The sequence below is a fragment of the Epinephelus moara genome, chromosome 12 (assembly GCF_006386435.1).
Source record: "Epinephelus moara isolate mb chromosome 12, YSFRI_EMoa_1.0, whole genome shotgun sequence".
NCBI lineage: Eukaryota > Metazoa > Chordata > Actinopteri > Perciformes > Serranidae > Epinephelus > Epinephelus moara.
In genome coordinates, this window is record NC_065517.1 from 16,265,413 (window position 1) to 16,286,163 (window position 20,751).

At 40.2% G+C, this 20,751-nt stretch overlaps 1 protein-coding gene across 1 annotated transcript in view; it reads right to left on the reverse strand.

The window, feature by feature from the left end:
* Positions 1-20,751, reverse strand: part of tbc1d32 (TBC1 domain family, member 32) — a 105,823-nt gene that overhangs the window by 55,700 nt on the left and 29,372 nt on the right. Inside the window, exons 24-27 of the mRNA XM_050057898.1 lie at positions 8,742-8,864; positions 4,514-4,622; positions 1,595-1,688; positions 1,386-1,511 (exon numbers count right to left, since the gene is read on the reverse strand). Coding sequence (XP_049913855.1) covers positions 1,386-1,511; positions 1,595-1,688; positions 4,514-4,622; positions 8,742-8,864 — 452 coding nt within the window. The remainder of the gene's footprint in view (positions 1-1,385; positions 1,512-1,594; positions 1,689-4,513; positions 4,623-8,741; positions 8,865-20,751) is intronic.

Genomic DNA, 20,751 nt, shown 5'->3' on the forward strand with positions numbered 1-20,751 from the left:
ATGTGGATAGACAGGGAGAAACACACGCAAGCCTAAGACGTGGTAAGATACGATATTCCTCACTATATGAAGTGACTGATAACAAGATCTCTATAATGGGCTGTAAAGAAATTCGTCGCGTTTTTATTTTGTAGACAATTGATCTGGATTTATAGCGTGATGGGATGACAGCACAATGATGTGTGTGGCATCACTGGAAAGCTCTGCTCCTGCGCTTTCATGTGATATGCGTGGCATTTCTGTGCGAGCCTGCGTTCGCGAGTAATCCATCCAACAGTAATGTGTGTGCAAAGCTGTATGAAAGCTCTGTTATACATCATTTTATTGTAAATTTATCAATTTTTTTCGCTGTGAAAATATTGGACTACCGACAAGTGCTTGGCCTTGTCGGAAAGCTACAGTCCTGCCATTTCACGTGATATGCGTGGCTTCTCGCTTCTGACGCACGGTCGCGGAGAAAATCCACAGAGAAGAACAGGTGTGAATTTGGACACACTATGCGTCGTTCGGGCCCATAGTCTAAACTTCTCAGTTTCAACATTTTATTGAGAACATTTAGGAACAGTGCTGCACGTTAACTTTTGTCTGCACATTTTTTTTTGTCGCCACTGTTGCTGAGTCTGCGGTGCGAGTCATGCGCTCTCGCTCCGCCTCCACCTCAGGTACCGAAATTTGGCACCGATTCGGTACCCAACCCTAGTAACTGAAATACAAACGATCATTTGGGGGGCGAAGTATTCCTTTGGGACACATTATAGCCAGGTGTTAAAAAGGTGTAAATGCATGTCTCCACAAGAAACATACGTAATCTTCATTCCTACAAAGTAAACCTACGTCAGTAAGCAATCTGTGACAGTAACCTTGGCTCTACAGGGTCTGTCACTGTGGTAATACCAGTACCACCAATACCTAAAGTTACACTGGAATTACACTGAAAATCGCTATCGATCTCATTGTTGCTTGAGACAGAGATAAAAGCAGCTCCAGTGATTTCGATATTGACATTAACAGCCAGGGCAAACTGTAGTTGTGTTTATCTGATCAGTTGAAGCACATGATAATTATTGTGGGTAAGAGAGTGATATGCGTCAGACCTCATGAAGTCGATAAAACTTTTGTCCTGCATGTGGTCCATAAATGCACTTCATCTGTGTGTTTGTTTTAGCCTACAGATAGTTGACAGCTTACTAGTTGTTAACTAATTAAGTGCACAAGTTCACCCTGATTTGAAGCCAAAGACCCAAATAGCCAGTATGGCCTGTGGGACAATCAAAAAAACAAGAGAATGCACCCTTTGTGACTAACATTAGTTATCTCTTCTTTGCTACTGGGAGAATTTTGCTACAAGGAAAATCTGCAGCTATCCCAGTGAACCAGTAGCTTACCCTTTCCAGTGAGCATGTTGGGTTTGGAGGTCATGACTTTGCAGTACTGTCTCCGGCAGGCCTCCATCCAGCCCTCTTCGTTCTTTGAGTCTTTAGAAGACGCCAGAAATGAGCTGATCTCAGAGTCTGTACGATGGGTAAAAACTACAGATTAAAATTCACAACAATGCAACAAGTAATATTTGCAGCTTCATCAAAGTTCCTCTTACCTTGTGAGCTATGATGGATCTTTGCTGGGCCCAAAGTGTAACAGGGAGGTAAAGGGTAACTTGAAAACATTGGCCAGGGGTAAGGCTCTTCTCCCTGGAACGAGCAGATAACAGAATTCAATTGACCATTTGGCCACCTCATTACACCCTAATGCAATTATTACAAACAACCTACAAGATGAATCATATTTGCATTATTGTCTTTGATTCATGTCTGCACTGCTCGGACTAGATAATTGCTACGGCTGTTTGTGTGTTTGCTCCGTTATTGATGTGTCATTATGTTGGATTGTTAGCAGTTGTCTGCAATTTAAAAACATTTCAAACTATGAAACAGTGTACTGCATTTAAACAGCGACTTGTAGATGAATTAATTACAGAACAATTGTTTAGCGTCAAGCTGTTAGCAGTTTATCAAATTATGTGTTTCGTGTGCCATCAGTTATTCCTCCTTAATATCTTCTTTCATTCTCTCTTCCGTCCTTCCTTTGTCACCCGCTGCCATTTAGTGTCGTATTCATTACGCTTGTCATATCTTAGATTTAAAGAACCATAACTTTTGAGTCATGGATCAGCATGTGACTTGCCGTAAGAATGTGCTCTAAATGTTAATGGGGTTTAGGAAGCAGGCCTGTTTATCCAATTGTCTGTGCCCTCAGCTCATGATAATCCCTGCTGGTATTTGAGTCTGCCTCTCAGGTGATGTGCTGCTCTGACAACGTTAGAAGAAGATGCACAGAGCCCTGTATTTTGGTAAGGCATTGATGATTGCATTGAATCCCTATAAAGACTTGAGGACTCACTGCTGTAGGTGATTATTCTGCATGCAACGTGATTTTAAGGGCTGAACTTGTGCTTTTTCCCCCAGGTGAATGAGGTCTTTCGTGCAAACTTAAGTTTTTATTACAAAAAAGTCCCAAGCACTTGATTAAGACATCTAACAGTTAAACTACTGACGACCAAGATGTTTGAATTATTACACTGTGAACATCTAAACATAGTTGAAAACACTTCCAAATGTCAGGAATAATTATTGTTTTAACACAATAATCCTACTCCTTTCATTTCTCACCAAGTGTGGATTTATTTTCCATTTGTTTTGTAAACCTCACACAAAATCAGTACTTTTTTAATAGCTTTCTGTTTCCTGTACTCCCCACAGGTGACAGGAGAGATGAATAAAAAAAACCTGTGAAACACTAAGGAAACACTCACTAAACTAATTTACACTCTCCTTTTTTAAAACCTCATTCATATCCCGTCTTTGACCTCAGCGTAAATTAGTTTCCTGTTTTGTGTTCAGCATTAACGACACCTAAATATTTTATATCTATTTCAATACATGCTGAGTAAATAAAGCTGCAAATCAGGCTGCAAATAAGGACTAAAGCCCTGTTGATAATCAGGTCTCTTCATCTGAAATAAAATCACCAGTTGCACAATATTTCATAACATTGTGATTAAAGAATAATTAAACGTCAAATAAAAAAAAGAAATAGACAATTAAGTCACTTTAATCAGTGGCAATGACAATTAGGCACTGTGAGACAATGTGGTGAAAAGCAATCACAGTTGTCCAAATGTCCAATAAACAGTGATGTAGGCCTGTATCAGTCTGTGCAGCTCTCCAAAGACAGCACCAGTTGTGAGGTGTTAATGTGTTTGTCTTCCCCCGAATGATGCTTAGGAAAACAACATTTCACCAAAGGATAGTTGTTTGGAGTCTTTGGACACTAAAATGTCTAGAAAACAGCCTCACAAAAATACTTTGGTTTAGAATTTAGCTGGTTCATAAAAGCAGTCTAACAGCCAACAAAACTGACATTAAAGGAGAAAAACATTTCATCCACCCCTAACCACTTGCTGACTTTTACCCCAATGCATAAAAACACACATAATTATAATTTTCTTTGGTCTGAAGACAGATCTGCCTCACCAAACACAGTCAATCTGCTTTGTAGAAAGGTACAAAAACTGAGAGTGGTCGTATTACTAATTTATTTTATTTTTTTTAATGAGATTATCCCAGGATCAGGTGTTAACTATTTTCATTATCTTAAGAAAACTATCCTTCAACCCATTATCACAAGAAAACAAAAAGGTTGTTTGTCATCTCAAAATGACAAGATAACTACAAAATGGTTATTTTCTCTTACTAGGCTACCTGTAATGTTTATCAGACATGAGGAGCGCCATGCCAACATGCATAGATGGCATCTGTAGCAACTGATTTGAGCTTAAAATATCAGATCAACGAGTGCCAGTTATTGATATTAATTAATTAATTAATTAAATCAGATGGTAAAGGTTATGAAGTGGTAATGCCTTGTCCTCTGAGTTTTCCAGATAAAACTAGCTTAGTAGATAATCTGCCCGTTATCAAGATAACAAAATAATTAATTCTTGATCTTCAGATAACTTTGTTAAAAATATAATTGGAAGCACATCAGTTCTTGGCTTCCATAGAGAAGAACCATCGGTTATACTAATTAAAAACCATCCATCCATCCATTTTCGTAACCGCTCATCCTCTTGAGGGCCGCGGGGGGGCTGGAGCCTATCCCAGCTGACATTGGGTGAGAGGCAGGGTACACCCTGGACAGGTCACCAGACTATCACAGGGCTGACACATAGAGACAGACAACCATTCACACTCACATTCACACCTACGGACAATTTAGAGTCACCAATTAACCTGCATGTCTTTGGACTGTGGGAGGAAGCTGGAGTACCCAGAGAAAACCAACACTGACACTGGGAGAACATGCAGACTCTGCACAGAGGGGCTCCCTCCTGGGATCGAACCAGGAACCCTCTTGCTGTAAGGCGACAGTGCTAACCACCACACCACCAGCCGCCCCATTAATTAATCAATTAAAAACCAGGTTAGCCTACAATAAAAAGTAGAGCACAGCTGACCTCTTGCAGTGCTCGAGGAGGAAGCTTCCTCTCAGATGGACCTCCCACCACACTGATGCGAACCAGCACGTGATTCCTCTCCACTGATACGCTGTCTACAATGAACTTCCTGAGAAGGTTTAACAAAAAAAGAAAGAGGATTACACAAAGATGGAAGAGGTGGTGCAAAAGGAACAGAAGTAAACAAGAACAACTACAATGGACTCAGGCCCTAATCATATATACATAGGTGCACTAAGATTTGTGTGCTTCAGCACGTCTGTAAGATAACCAAATGAGAAACACTTCAAGGGACAGAAAAGGTTGAAGACAAGGACATTTGGCCTGTCAGGCACATGTAGAATACACGCAGATCTAATTTTCTTGGTTTATTGGTGGTAGACAAGGTCATGCTAAATGACATGCCACCCAACTCACTAACACTTCAAAACTTCCCCAATTTATTGGAGTTCAGATAACTTTCTTTAAAGACTTCTAAAAGACTTTGTGCAGAGTTTGAAGCCTCGGAATGACTGTATCACTGCTGCAAGTCAAGGAAGAAAAGTCGGAGAGAAGGGTTTCAATGTTCGAATTTTAGATAGGATCAGAGAATATTCCAATTATAAAGGTACTTTAGGGTTGAAGGGTGTCAGACTTGGTGGATAGTTCTTACAGCCGAAGTAATTTGGACTTAAATTTGGTAATAAAGGAGACTATTTTCTTGTACAGTGCTCTTTGCAGCAGCCTGTTTGCCACAAAATGTCATTTGCATACATTTCTTTGTGAATGAAAAAATGTCGTATCACTCAAAGCTTGCAAGTAGGGGGAAAAGTGTCACACATTCTGGCTCCATATGCATTTCTCTTTAATTCAGAGGACGTTGCGGCCTCAGGGTGCTTCAAGATCACTCTAAGCTCAAACAGCTGGGGTCAAATAAAATGTGCAGATTGCTCACCCAGAGTAGTTTTGGTGAATTTGGAGGTCACTGATATTAAAAAGGTCAGAGCAGGAAAGAAGTAATGAGCATTAGGGGAAAGGAATGACAATAAAAAAGTCAAGTCAAACAAAGATGCCAAAAACACTGAACAGGAGTGTTTTGGAGGTTGGAAGAAAAGAGGGTAAAAAAAAAGAAGAGATGATGTCTGCGATGATAATGGGGGCATAAGGGGGAAGAGAGGGCACAAAAGGGAAATGGGAGAATAAATTAACAAGTCATCACCCTCCAAAAATTGAGCCAGGACCCAAACATGCAATATGAGGCGGCATTTCAGGGCCATTTTCATTCATAACCAATAGCCACAGCTCTGCCAGCCATTACCAAGAGAGAGGAGCTCTTGAACACCCACTTTCAGAAATGGTCTTTTCACTGTCTTTCCGATTTATTTCATTTTATTTGTGACAAGGCAAACAAACAAACAATTTCTCATCCTGAGCAATGATTAAATTTGAAAGTGCTCCGTCACATCAGGATGATGCACAGAGGAGCAAAAAGCTTTTACTGAACGAGAGAGAGAATGGCTGTGTGTAGGTTGAGTGTGCTCGATGTGGAAACTATTGAATTGTCTAAATGTCGGAAATAGCTTCCTGAAGCCAGAGCTTCAGCTCAGCTCAGCTGGAATAAACTGAACTTTCTAGGAAAGCTACAGGGGCTATGTCCAAGTTCCAGAAAACATATTAAAGGAAACACGCTTATTGATTTTCTTTCCAAAGTTCGATTGGAAGATCAACATCAAGCTACCAAGAAAAGAGCTAAAATCAAGATTTGGTTCACCGAGCAGCGAAGCATAAAGAGCCGAGGTAGGAGGAAACAGACAAAAATATACCTACCAATGCCTCTAAGCCAGATACAACATGCCAAATAGTGAGCTTTAGAGATGCGGGTTAAAGTCTTTTTTAACCATTTTGAAGCTCACTGTTTCCCCTTTGCTTTCAGTCTTTATGCTAAGCTAAGCTAACCAGCTCAGGCTCTATAGTTATTGCACAGATAAGAGACTGATATTCATCCTTTTATCTCACTTGTGAGAGGAACACAAATAATTTCCCAAAACGTTTAACGCATTCTTTTATTGAGAAGGGAGCCTTCCTGTGTTTTAAATATATTACCTTAAATTAAATTACAATGCTGGCATTATTCTGTATTTGTTCGTATTGTCAAGTTATCCCATGAAAAGACCAAACTCACTCACTTACACCCATTATGAAAAGCTTTAGCTTAGTGATGCTGTTCCCATCATACACTTAGTATAGAGGTCAAGGATTTATTAACTCTTTGACGGACCACTCATGATACATAGTGAGAGATTGTTATGACAAGACTTATTTAACTAACTGACAATAATACAACTTCCCCACCATACATTTTTAACTGTTAAATGCAGTGTTGGGCAGGAGCGATACATTTTTAACTGTTAAATGCAGTGTTGGGCAGGAGCGTAACTACAGTAGCGGACGTTTGTAGTTTAACTACATTTCTCAGTAGCTTGGTGGTAGCGTCGCTGTTTTCTGAATCAAGTAACTTCTCAGTAGTTAAGCTCTTTTATTGGTCACTTAGCGCGGTAGCGTCCACACAAGCTACATTTCCAAAATCATTTCTGAAGCTCAAACGAGGCAGGGATTTCTGTTATGGACTGAAATAAAACTGTCACCGCTACCACACAGAGTCACTTCCACATGAACCTGACGGGGGACAGCCCTCCATTCCACCACCGTTCCGAACGACCCCCACTCCGAAATTGATTTTCAAGTCCATATGAGTTTCCTGCATCAAACACTGCCGCCCGCTCTCCGGCCACACTCGCACAATTCTGAAACTCGTTGTACTACAAAAGCTTGAAATGAACGCTCAACTTATTGTTTTTTATTGAAAATATATCACTGTCTTCATTTATTATGTATAATTTCGCTAGCAGCAGCAAACACATTTAAAGGAGACGCTTGTCAAGTCTTTCTACGCGCGCCGTCCGTGGTGCTGAAATCCCTGCTGCAGCCGCCGCTCCTGCTGACAGCAGACCGGGGGAGAAAAAAAAGACATTTCTTTGCTCTGTGCTTTCAGAAAATGACCAGGGTTAGGGTAAGAAAGACCAACGGTCTGTACAGCAGTCCCACTGTGTTTGCCAGGACATATCAGGCTGTGTGATTATGCGCAAAGTTTGGTTTGACGCATTGGAGCAATTTCATACAATTTCGGACATTTAACGTGATAAACTAATTTCAATTCAACATGGTCATTTGCTTAGAGGATTCAGCTGAAGCATAATGAGTGTTATATGTCATTAAGATGAAGTATTTGCTTGTTTTGTGGTTAATTATGCACATAATCCATTTGACCCCATCATGAATGGGATTTTTATTCGTTCGGCAAAAGGGTCAATGCGCAGCCTCCGTTTCCTTTGCGTCCGTCTCGTTCATTCAAACTTTGTAAATCCTTTGCGTCCGTCTCGTTCATTCAAACTTTGTAAACACGGTTGGGATTTGTAGGCGACATACATGTGTATGCTGCTCACTATAAAATGTGTTTACTAAAATGTGTTTACTAGCCTCATTTCTAGTCAAAACAAATCTCTTTACACTTAAAAAATACTTGTTTCAAGCAAATTTTCACTTGAAATCAGTATGAAAATCTGCCCATGGAGCAAGTTTTTTTTTTTTTTTTGCTTGCAATAAGAAAAAAAAACTTGCTCCATTGACAGATTTTTTTTCTACTTATTTCAAGTGAAAATTTTCCTGAAACAAGTGAAAATTGTCTAAAAACAAGTTACTTTTTAGGTGATGAGTCTTATTTCAATTGTAATGAGATTTGTTTTGACTAGAAATAAATATTCTTGGTAAGATTTTGAGTTTTTGCAGTGTACATACACATACATACACGCATGTACGTTTTTGACCATGTTGTGACTGTTTGAAGCAGGTCTTCATTCTTGCTGTTGTGGTTTGAGTCGTGTTGGGAGTTAGTGCAGCTCACTGTTCAATAAACAATTGAACTTAACTTTTTTACCTGCCTATCTGTTTGACTGACAGTTTTATTGATCAGTAAGATGACACTGACTTGGCACGAAGTTGGTTCAATTTAGTAAAAAGCTTGGATGTAGTTGCACTAGTTACTTTCATTTTGCTGTAGCTTAGCTTGCTACATTTCTGAGGGTGATAGCTTTGATGTAGTGAGGTTCATTTAATATTAGAGTAACTAGTAGCTTAGCTCACTACACTTTCCAAGTAGCTTGCCCAACACTGGTTAAATGTTGGTTCATACCCTTTATCGGTGTCCAGCTCAGTGACGTTCTCCCTCTGACTCTGTAGCAGCATGGAGCAGATGTTGAACTGGCTCTCCAGCAGCAGAAAGGAGTCCAGATTACAGCAGAGCACACTGAGCAGTCTGTAGCAACACACACAAAGAAAACAAACATCAAAAACACAGAGAGGACTAGCATTTTGAACAGGGCTGTGTAATGGCAATAATCCGTAAGCAAGGCGACATATTGCAATTTTTTAAAATCTAATTTCAGGTAAACTGTTTGTGTTCAAATATTCAGTAAAAACTAAACAAAAAAGATCTCTCATTTCTTTAGTTTGTGAACAACAGTAACTAAGATTCAGATTCTGTGTACAATATTAACAGTTCAATAAAATAAAATCTACGACAAATTACACATTTAAACAGCTCTTAAATATAAAAAAATATCCCCTGGGATCTCTTTTTATATAAAAAGCACAAAAGGTAAGGAAATTTGTGTTTGGTAGATTATTTCTTTGTTGTAACAATGCTTCTTTGCAATAAATCTTATACCGTTGGAAAGCCTGTTTATTTCCCTTTTAAATGGTGCCACATTTGTTAGGAACATGCATTTGTGGCATGAGCAGCAGAGCTGAGTATGTGGGTTGCGCCCATGAAAGATTTGCCAAATCTTCTCTGCCAATGCCAAACAGCTTTTTTTTGCTGTTGCTATTGACTCTTGTTTTGAGCGTTTGGTACCCCGAGGTGCTGACAATCAGGTGCCTGATTGACACCTGATTCCTCTGAGTGGTAACTCGCTAAAAGAGTCTGAGAAGTCCAGGGCTGTTCATAAAACATTAAGAACACCCAGGTCAAACGACACCACAGTTAATTCCACACTACTGAAGCTGCTACTCTTTTTGGAACCACCATGGAGTCTGTAATAATCTCGCTTTCAGTAATGGGTGTTGTTGCAAAGGGTAAGTATGATGTTATTATGTCAACAATTCGATATGTCACGAGTATCACAATATGAATTTTTCATATATCAAAAATTATACTGGTATTATCGTAAACAAGATGATATGGCACACCCCTAGTGCGCCGTTTACAACTCCGCCTGTTTCATAAGCTTGTGCTGTTTGTTTTGGCGCTAGTGATATGTTGCTAAGTTGGAGTGGAGTCAAATGGCTGAAGATAGATTACGACACTGGAGGATCAAATGGTCAGGGGTTTAAACACAACACAAACTTAGTCAGTGCCACAAATCTGCTCAAGAATATCAATATTTTTCTTACACCCCTAATTTTAAGATACTGTAGCAGAAGAGCAGCACTGTAATGTAGTACATACTGTACAGCAGGGTAGAACCATGCAGAAAAAGACGCCATTCAGACTTTGGTCGTCTATTTCCCCTGGCATTGTACTATGTCTGCAAGTGCTGGATCAGTCAACACAATTTTTCACCAGCTCGCTGTAGCCAATCGTAAGCTTTGTTAAGTAGGAGCCCCTTGGGAAAAGCTTCATGGTTCATTTTCCGTTGCTGGTAATGACACCAGGCTCAAACAGGCTGTTAAGCTCCAGCAGTATTTTGGGACACTACAGTGTGTTTAAAGTCTGTCTTAAATGATTCAATACCTCTAGAGAGGAAAAACTAAACATAAAAATCTTTTGATTAAGCATCATTGACTTTGTGACTTCAGTGTTACTGCCGGTCACAGTTTTATTAATAACAATTACTGGTGGAATAATCAAAAAAAATCCCAAAGGAGCAAAGTGGTAACCCATTTCCCAAGACCACACTTCATTTCATAACCCTCTCCTCCTATCAGCACCAGAGCTCACCTTAATTAGACTGCATTCAAGTTCTTATCAGAAGGGTCCCATATGTGTGTCACCGGTGTGCACCATCAATCAAAACAATTTCATTCTCATATTGTCTGACTGCTCTGCGCTCTACCCCTGCATTTCATCTGGCAAAACATTTCTTTTAAATAGTATTTACCTATCAAATAGGTCTTCTCATCATGCCAATGATGCCAGGTGGACTATGCTGTTCACATCTAACCCATTATCCCAGCTTTAGAGTGTTAGACTAAGTACAAGGAAGGGTGAGTATGTATAGGAATGCTCGTAAATGTTTCTCCGTCTCTTTTGGAATTTTTAAGTTTAGAACATGTTGGTCCTTTTTTTGTTTTTAATCTACTACAGAACCCTAGAACTTTAGGTTTAAATAAATAGTTTCACAGAGATCAATACCACTCTCATATCAGCGCATTAGGTATGGAGCTAGAGCATAACCATAACAAACCATTAGCCAGCTAATAGACTGAATGACGGCAGCTCTAATGCAGGCAAAGCAACAACGCACGTTCAGGATGATTCAACTGCTTCTGTTTCATCGTCACAGACCATCTTTAGGTGTTTTCTGCAGATGCTTAAGGTCATGAAAGTCTTTAAATTAAAAAAAAAAATGCTCAGTTTACTCCTACATTGCACATGCATGATATATTACTGTAATCTTAGTTTTATGCATGTCCCACCGTTAACTGCCTTCTTCATTATCACAGCTATTACTTTTCCACCATTTTTCAAAATAAGGCATAATAAACAAAACAGGCACGATGGAATGAGCAGAAATGTCAGGGTTATTTTTACACATTTTAAAAGCTTTTAAAAACATCTCTGATCCTGCTTTTCACAAAATGTCATTCCAATTTCTAACACCGTGTGTGTGTTCTTGCAGTTGAGGTAGTGTTAAGCTCTGCATGTTGTTTGGTGTTTGTGTGTTTGTTAGTCCTTGTGAATCCTTTTAAGCAGCTGCTTTATTTCCTGATGTGCTGGGCAGTAGCTTGGACCCCTGTTTGACTGACAGCTCTACTCAGTCATTCTGACAGCAGCACAGCAAGAGGCTGAGAGTCTGTCAGGCCTTCTAACCTTTCTCTGTTTGAAACTAAGAAACAGAGAACCAGGCCTGCTTCCAGTTTGTCTCTTTGATGGGCCTTTCTTATCAAGTGGGGCGAAGACTGACTCCAATCAGAGGTCTTTTAAAATGTTCTCGCTGTTCTGAATACCAATTCATTGGCAACCTTTTGGAAAGAGCAGTGGTCATTTTGTGGTCTTTAGGAATCTATCATTCAACAGGTGCCTCATAAAGATTATTTTTATTATCAATTCATCTGCTGATTATTTTCTCAAATAACTGTTTGATCTATAAATCATCAGAAAATAGTAAAAAAAAATATTCCAACTTCTCAGAGGCAAAGATATTCAGTTTGCATACTAGAAGACTAAGAAAACATTTACCGGGAAGACAGAACCCTCATCCCTATCTGGTTTAGTTTCAGTCTGTGCACATTAGTTCACCTAAATGAACCAACAATGGAAAGGAGAGGAGCATGCTGGCCGAAACCATGCCATTGAGTCAGCTGACCAGGGTTCAGGTTCAGGCCATGAAACAAGCCTGAAAAATACGGAACCAATACCAAGTGCCAGAAACTGCAGTTCCTCTCATGGCCACTTGAGGTTGGCAACAGAGGCAAGTCAATCCTTATAGAACCCCAATGTTAAGCCTATGTTTTACAGTCTATGAATAAAATGCCAAAATTCACAGCAGAAAAAAACATTTTTACAATCTGGTACGAAAAACCGTTATGGTCTCTGTAGCCTATTTTCTTGTTCATGACAACTGTAGGGGGGTAAGCTTTTATACAACTCTTCTGTTTACATCATATTGAGGCTTAAAGTTCCACATAATAATGGGCGTGGCCCCTTTGAGAGACAGGCTGTCTGCAGGTGTCACCACAGTGTATGAGTCATATACACAACTCATGGTCACTTTTGGCTCCAAAAAACACAAAAATAGTGATGGCTAAAATGCCATACTCAAGGCTTCAAAACTGGAGTCCACAAACCAATTGGTGATGTTACGGTAGCTTAGCTACATCCATTATTTTATACAGTCTGTGGTAGAGTTGGGTCAATTTTGGGTTTTCACAGTATGGTCAAGTGTATGAGCTAAAACCAGCTTGATTTAATGCAAACCAGTTGAACCAGCATTTGTCAATTGCCCTGTTTCTATTTATTCCTGTTGTTCACTTTGAAGGCACGGCAATAGGCAAGGAACGGCTGATTCATGAAGTGGAAATGAGGAATTATCTACACGACACCTTCTGATTTCACTACAAAAAACTAAACAAGGTGGCAGCTGGCTGGAAGGTGATCGCAAGTGAGCTGAAAGTTTCTGGTAAGATAAATGACCATCACTAATAACAAGATGGGCTACTTGCTGTTGGCTGTGTTGTATGTCATTTTCAGTAAACACATTATAAAATGTGTGTTTTGCGTTTTAACAAGTATCCTTACAAATGTAGGGAGATAGCAAGTATCATCATCAGATGTTAGGCAATGCAGACGGGATAGTAGGACAGTCGTTCATAGAGGAAAGTGCCATTATGTTCCACTCGAGAGCAGTTGTTAAGTCAAGTGCAACACCTAGTGGTAAAATTAGGTATACCAGTCCAGTGTTTGGCTTTATATCAAACCAGTTTAAAAGTTTTTACATCAGCTCATCAGCTCTTGTTGCTGGCAATCAAGGCGTTCAGTGTATGTAGTGGCCTGTTAGTAGCTGACACAGCAATAAGACTAAGCAGTTAAATTTAAATTCAATATCAAAATTTTACCAGTACTGCAACATAAAGATTATAATATATGCTGGAAACACTGAATGTTTGGCATTTTTTGCTTTGAAAATGACAATTAATCAGTCTTCAAGATAGCTGCAGTTTAATTTTCTGTCAGTCCACAAACAATTCATCATTTCTTGTGTTTATTTTTTAGGGTTATACAACGAAGTTGTCAGTTTTATTGACAGACTGTTTCCAAACTTTGCTTGCCAGGATGGTCCCAGGTATAGACAGCTCTCCAGCAGCCAACAATAACACACTGTTCCCTTTGACAGCCATATTCAAGGTCCAACACTTTCAGCAAAAATGTCTGTAAACACACAATATCATTTACTGTTTGGCTACTTTAACTGTTTTTGACAAGGGATCACAGCAGCTAATGCTGACAAATATGCTGTGTGTTTTAGTGTGTGTGTGTGTGTGTGTGTGTGTGTGTGTGTGTGTGTGTGTGTGTGTGTGTGTGTGTGTGTGTGTGTGTTTCTGACTAGCTGACCATAGTATAAGGTCAACAAGGCATTATTTTAACAACAGTTTATACATTTTTAATTGTGCCAAGTTCTTTAGTTAGCTCAATAGGATGCCAAACACCCTGATGTGTGTAATGCGTAAAGGATAATTAACAACACAAAGCAGGGCAACACTTCTGATTGAACATATAGTACATAGCTGTTAAAAAAAAACACAAGAGTAACCAAATGACCACGCTAAATGTTATTTCTCCACAACATTTCAGACTTGTTATGTTTTTTGTTTTTTTTTAATTTAACATCAACACAATCTCTACAATAGGGCATAGATGCAGAGGCTGGATGGGTAGGCTTTTTAAAACACCACAATCTATGTCATCTGAGAGCTGTTAACATTCATGCTGACGAGGAGTATGTAATGTCGAAAAACCTGCACTGAGACATCTATTAATGGCAGATGATTACTCCCTTGATGATGTGCCCACATGCATCAGGGGACTTATGAATAAACCAATCAAAACCAAGACTGAACTGCTTGGCAGTATGACTAAAGCTCATGCAGCTGATTGATTAGTCATGCCTGAGGTAAGATGCAAATGGTCAACTTTACAGACGTACTACTTGGGAGGCTTTTATCAAATAGCCAGTTGGGAGGGCCTGCTGAAATCAATCATAAAATCATTAAAAGGTTCAGTAATGCAAAGAAAATCGTTGTAAATGTGGCCATAGGATGCAATAATTTGCTGTAGGTTTGTGTAAATGACAAATATGAGTAAAATACGTTCGCGAGTTCTGCTTATTGGATACAAATAGAGACAACATTGCTAACTACACCACTCCTTACAAAAGAAAACAATTGCTTTAATTAATGATCTGCACGTATCAGGTGGCAGACTGAAGGCCCACAGGCAGAGCATCTGCAACAATCAATTAGAAGCTTCATTTGGGCCTCAGCACTGCATGTACCTCCCAACACCACCATGAAACTTTACAGCACTGTGGGGAGTATTTTAATGTCAGCCTGAAACAAAACAAAGTAATCTCCTCCACTTTGTTGTCTGTCCTTGCTTACATATCTGACTTGTTTTTCGCCACAGAAAACAACTCTGAAATATTTATTCCTTTTCTGTTCTTATCTAGTTTACTTTGTCTGGGGAGGTGAGACAACCACTGCTGTATTCATAAGACGACGAAATAACTCTCTGACCTGCCACAAAGACTGTGGTAGTTCTATTAGTAATGTTCCCAGGGGCGGGTATCATTTCAGAGTGATACTGATACCAAAGAATACTTAATTTGATATCCTTAATGTTAACAGAGTGGCGTGTAGTATAGCCATTCCTTCAAACTCTTTAGGACAATACTAGTTATAGCTGTTGCTGCGGGATTGTGAGCTCTGAGCCGGAGACAGTTGTGAGAGTCCACCCAGCAGCAAACACACAGTGACACATTACCTAACGGTCATTAATGGGTTTAAAGACAGAGTCAGGCTTTTTGCTGATGGTTAGCTTGCACTGTTGTGTTGAGCTCTGGAGACGGCAGCAACAGAAAGTTCGCTGCTCTGGCGGGTAGTTGGGATGGTCCAGGATCAGACTCCTGGCACAAAAAGGATCAAATGGAGGTTATCGTTTGACTGGAGAAGTTTCAATACTACTTGGTTATTTCGGTCATTACCCTACAGGTATTGAGTACCGATATCCAGCCCTACTTCACCTTGACGAGAGGACCTCTACACCTTCCTGCAATACAAACCTAATCTTCTCCAAATCTACAGCAAAAATAAAGACAGCTTTTTGCTCCACCTTGGTGCATGGGTGATCAGTGTTAACAAGATGTGTGTGTCCTTCCTTGTCAATTACTTTGATCATACTCATAATAATCTCTCTGGTGCTTGGGGGAGATTTTGCTGCTGTCATTAAAAAAACATCAAATCAAACCTGGTTAAATGTGAAGCTCTGCACAAGCACACACACTTGACGTGTTCAGAGCCATCAATAGCAGAGAGAGAATAAAGGCATCCAAACAATTCAGACAGGGGAGAAACATGGGGAAAGAGTGCTGGTTGCCATGACAACAAAGAGGCTTTTAGCACCAAGGAGAAGGGGCTGAGGGATTTTAGCTCTCATTAGCCTGTGGAGATCAAGAGGGGTGGAAATTGTGGCTTCTTTTTTAAGAGGGGCTGCACTTCAGGAATGCTCAGTGCATGTTTGGCTGACAGTGGTGCTGGTGATTAAACCTGCGATGGATGTGTGGGAAAAGTTTTAAAGGCTGACTGGTTTCAAACTCCTGCTAGAGCCAATTGCAGAGTGGGTCCAATTTCTTCCAACTGCAATACTTGACACCAGCCACTGAGGTTTTATTCTGATGGCTGCTGAAATGGAAAGGGTTAGCAATATCTTATATTTTTGTGAATAAATGTAAATACCAGGAAAAATACAAATATTGCCTGTGTATTCAAAGCTTAATGTGTCCTCTATGCCAGTGGTACCAAACTTGTCCAGCCACGGGGTCCACATTTCTCCTTAGTAATTACTTCAGGCTCCGTGCAATTTAATATTCTCAGTGTCATACTTGCGTTTGGCCATATTGTCAAGCTAGTTTGCTGTCTCTGATAAATAGCTGTCCGTTATGGCCCTGACACACCAAGCCAAGGGTTGGCCATTGGTCAAATTTGGGCTGTTGTTGAGCATCTGCTGCCCTCGTTGGTGCAGTGCGTCTTGCATCGTTGACACTTGTCAGCACTAGTTGGCCTTTTTCCCGCCGATTCAGTATGTTGAATCGGTGTCGGCACAGTGGAGCCTGTCGGCAAATGAAATCACTCTGATTGGCAGTTCAGATTGAGACGGTCTTCCGGTTTCCTTTGTTGAATGACAATTACAGACAACAGCCATCTGCCAGTACGGAAGGTTATTCACGCAGGCACAGACAGGCGCTTGTTGGCCGTCAGTTTGGTATGTTCATGTGCAACTTTTTGTCCGAGACAAGGCAATGAGAGGCAATGCAGCAGGGGGCTGCTTTCCCACATAGTGTACCTTTAAAAAACACATCAGTGAGGTACACTGTTAGACTGTGACATATTCCATCATTACAGTGCACATGGACACTGTAGTTTATTTCAGGTCAATCCTAAACACACTGACATGTTGCCATAAAACCTCATTACGCATTATATGTTTATAAATCTGCATCTGAAAATAGTCCCCAACAAATGTTCCATTTACTCCTGTTTGAGTCAATATAATACCCAGCTGTTCTGGGAAATTACTGAGCCTTTGCTACCATATATATATTTTTTGACATTTTTTTCAAAAGATTTATGTCTTCAGTGAGGTCCAACAGTCTTGGAGCTGAGTGCCACACACAGGGTGGCAAAGTAGAGAAATATTAAGAGACTTGAAGTCTCCATAAATCAAAATAAACCAATGAACATATCTCTCATAATGAAATAAACTTTCTAAAGATGGATCTGTTATCTATTATTCATTATGCAGCATGCTCCCCCATCTACTGTGGTCATATAATCACTACAGCATGCAGAGTGTGTGGCTCCCTGTGTTTGACCTCAGGTGAAGCCAAGTTTCTGTCTTTGATCTGAAGGTTTACACAGAGCCACAGTGAAGGTCTGCCCACAGTAAGATTCATATTTAAATGTTAATCCTCATGAAAACAAGCTGAGACAACACGAGAGGTGCTGATGAGAATAACTGTACAGTCAAGAATAATACCACTTTTTTGGTATTACCTGCTATTGCTATTAAACAAAATAAGTAAATCTCTTTTTTTCCTATACCTGCAATTTTGTGTTCTCTATTTATCAGTGACAGCCAAAGAACACAGAGTACCTTAATCAGACAGATGTTTGGTTACCAGGCTGTAAGTGTAATTAAAGTTATTTTTCTAATCAACTTAAGTCTCAGTGGAAAGTACAAAAATATATGCAGAATCTGTGATACCAACCATCTGGTAAGAGTATCTGCAGGTTTCAGAGAGTCAAGCTTTATTCATTTTAATGCCACCTGCACTTCTGTTTCATACAAATGATCCAGTGTCAAACTAAAGATGACACACGATGAAGGAAGAGTTACTTCCCAGCTGGCCACCAATGCCATTAGACATTGATATTTGGTTGAATTAACTTATGTCAGGTGACGAAAATTTAATGTCAGGACATCATCATCTACTGCCTAATGCCAACGTCAATTTGACGTATAATCCTGACAACAGATAACATTGATATTGTTAGTTTTAAGTTCTGTTGTTAACCAAAATCCAACATCTACCAAACATCTCATGCCAACATCATCTTAGCGTAGAATAATGACATTCAGTCATAAGGTATGGAGAACAAATCCCACTGTCTGCAAAACATCATAATGTAAATGTCAATTGTCTTTCTGAAATCGTACTGATGTCCGGTGTTAGCTAGGTTAGATGTGACAGTGATAAAATGATTTCCCCTACAGATTTAAAGCACACTACTTCGTTAAAGGAGCTGCATGCAACAGTCAGTGCATTAATATGGCAGCAAACAACTATTTGTTATGGAAAGATGCAGTGGAGTAATGGTGTCCTGAGCAGAGAATGAAGTCACACCACCTCTATGTGTGTTGTAATCTGAGCTTCTTTGTTCTTTGCTGTGGTAGACAGTCGCATGAGCGTGTTAGTGTGTGTATCCAACTGACTAGCGAGTCAGTGCCGCTCTGCACTGTGCTCGAATGGAGGGCACCGCCATCCCGACACACGGTGGCCACCATCCAGTTTCCCCCAAGGTTAACACTGATAGCTCTGTTGGCACAGTTGTCGTTGCTGTTCATGCTGTTAGCATCATTATCTGATGGCCCCAGGCTTAGCCACCTTCATGATGAGAGCCTTGTGTAGGCAGTCCTGGCTCAGACATTATCCTGCCTTGAATTATACAGTAAATATGCTCCAAATGTCACATACAGTTTCTTTTTAGTCCTTTATTATTGCAGCTTCATTATTAGAAACAAGACCAACGTAAAACGTGATGGTTTGACCCTGAGATAGACCAGTGTGGGGTCACTAGGCATGTTTTTAATCATGTAGCTATGAGACTAAAGCTTTTTAACTTCTTAGTACTAATGGAGCAGTTCTCCTTGAATTTCACTAGGGAATCTATCTCTATTCCTTGTAGACAGACACAGATAAATAAATTAAGGCAGCAAAACCAGTCACTTTATAATTTAACACTGTGATGAAATGTTTGAGCACTGGAAGAAAAGGGAAGCCTAGGAAATAAACATTTAAGGGCATTCTGTGCAGCTGTGTGGAACAAAAAGTTTAGTATATTAATGAATCCTGCTGTGTATTCATGTAAAATCAGACATTCATGTGGTTCGGTGGCTCTGGTTGTTTAGGTTTTACCATCCCAATGATCTGATGTTTTTCAGTCCCTTTACTGCAGAGCTTTACTGACCTTTAAGCCACAGGGGGCACTGTTCTCCACTAAATACAAATTAGACCAACGCAAACTACGACAGTCTGACCCATAAGGTGATTAAATACAGCTTTACATCACAGAATGAAAACACACTGCTGGTATTTTAAGACCTAATATAACATGAAAGACACACCAGAGAACTTCATATATGAGCTGCTAACCTAACAGATGTCTGTGTCAGGACAAGTCTCCAATATCTAATGCATGAATGACCACAACTAGCTCTGCCTCCTGTAAAGGTTTAGCTTTTAAAGTGTGTGCAAAACTGCTGCATCTTTTACTGCTCTGTTGTGAAGTGTCCTCTACAACAATGACTGCAACAGGAGGTCTCTGTTGCCGGCTGCTGTCAGACTCTATAACACACCCCCAACCTCCTGCTGTAGTGGCATCAACCTGAGTCAGCATTTATTCAGTATCTATACATTTGTCACTCTGTGATGGTCTCTTGAAGGCACTGGGAGCATATTATCTTAATCAGCCTTGATGAATGGGATCCTACATGAGCACAGTGCTTCCTTACAAAGTTAGAGCCAGCCTCAGTAAGACCAGAAAGATTTCACATACGGCCGTGCACTAACCACGATTAAGCAATACTTGAATCAAAATGTGATGACAGTTGTGGGTTGTTGCTGATATTCCCAGGACATTCTCAATCATATCTGATCAAACCACACCCATACAGGCCTAATAAAACAGGTAAGATGAGTTGTAGAATGTAGACGTTAATAAATATTACAGAGGGATGTCCTTTCCACACTTTATCCTTGATTATTGATCGTTTAGTCATCAATTGTTAATGGTGTGAAGAAATACTTAGGGGGTCTATAACCAAAATTTTACTACAAGAATGTATCAGATGAAGATATGAAAACAGTGTGACAATGTGAGGGGGGTTGCTAATAAGAGATAAATCTACAGGGAACTATCATCTGAATCTCCCCTAATCTTTAAAGAGCTTTATGGCAAGTTTCAGCTCGTTGTTCAGCCGTCCGACCCAGTTCACTCTCACTGTTCTCACTTTGTCATTTTCAGCCACAGCAAGCAACTGTTCTCAGCGGAAAAGCTCTAGAAACCCCACCCATCACTATCTGTTCAGCACCAAATGGCAGTCAGACATTGTTAGTATCTATTTGGTGAACATAGTGGAGAATTTAGCAGCCTAAGAACCCTCTCAGGAGTTGTTGGACAGCTGGGTGGAGACTAAAGTGCAACACACACCGCCGCCGGCGCGGCGCTGTGGCCGTCAAGTGCCGCCCCCCAACACACACTGGCAGCGGCACGCAGCGGCACGGTCAATGTGTATTTCCCACCCCAGCCCGCTAGGTGGCTGTACCTACACTAGTTGCCAATGGTTGCCAACTGCTAGTAACGGAAGAAGAAGAGGAAAAACTTTGAGGCAACAACAACTTGGATTTGAAACAATCGGAGTTGATACT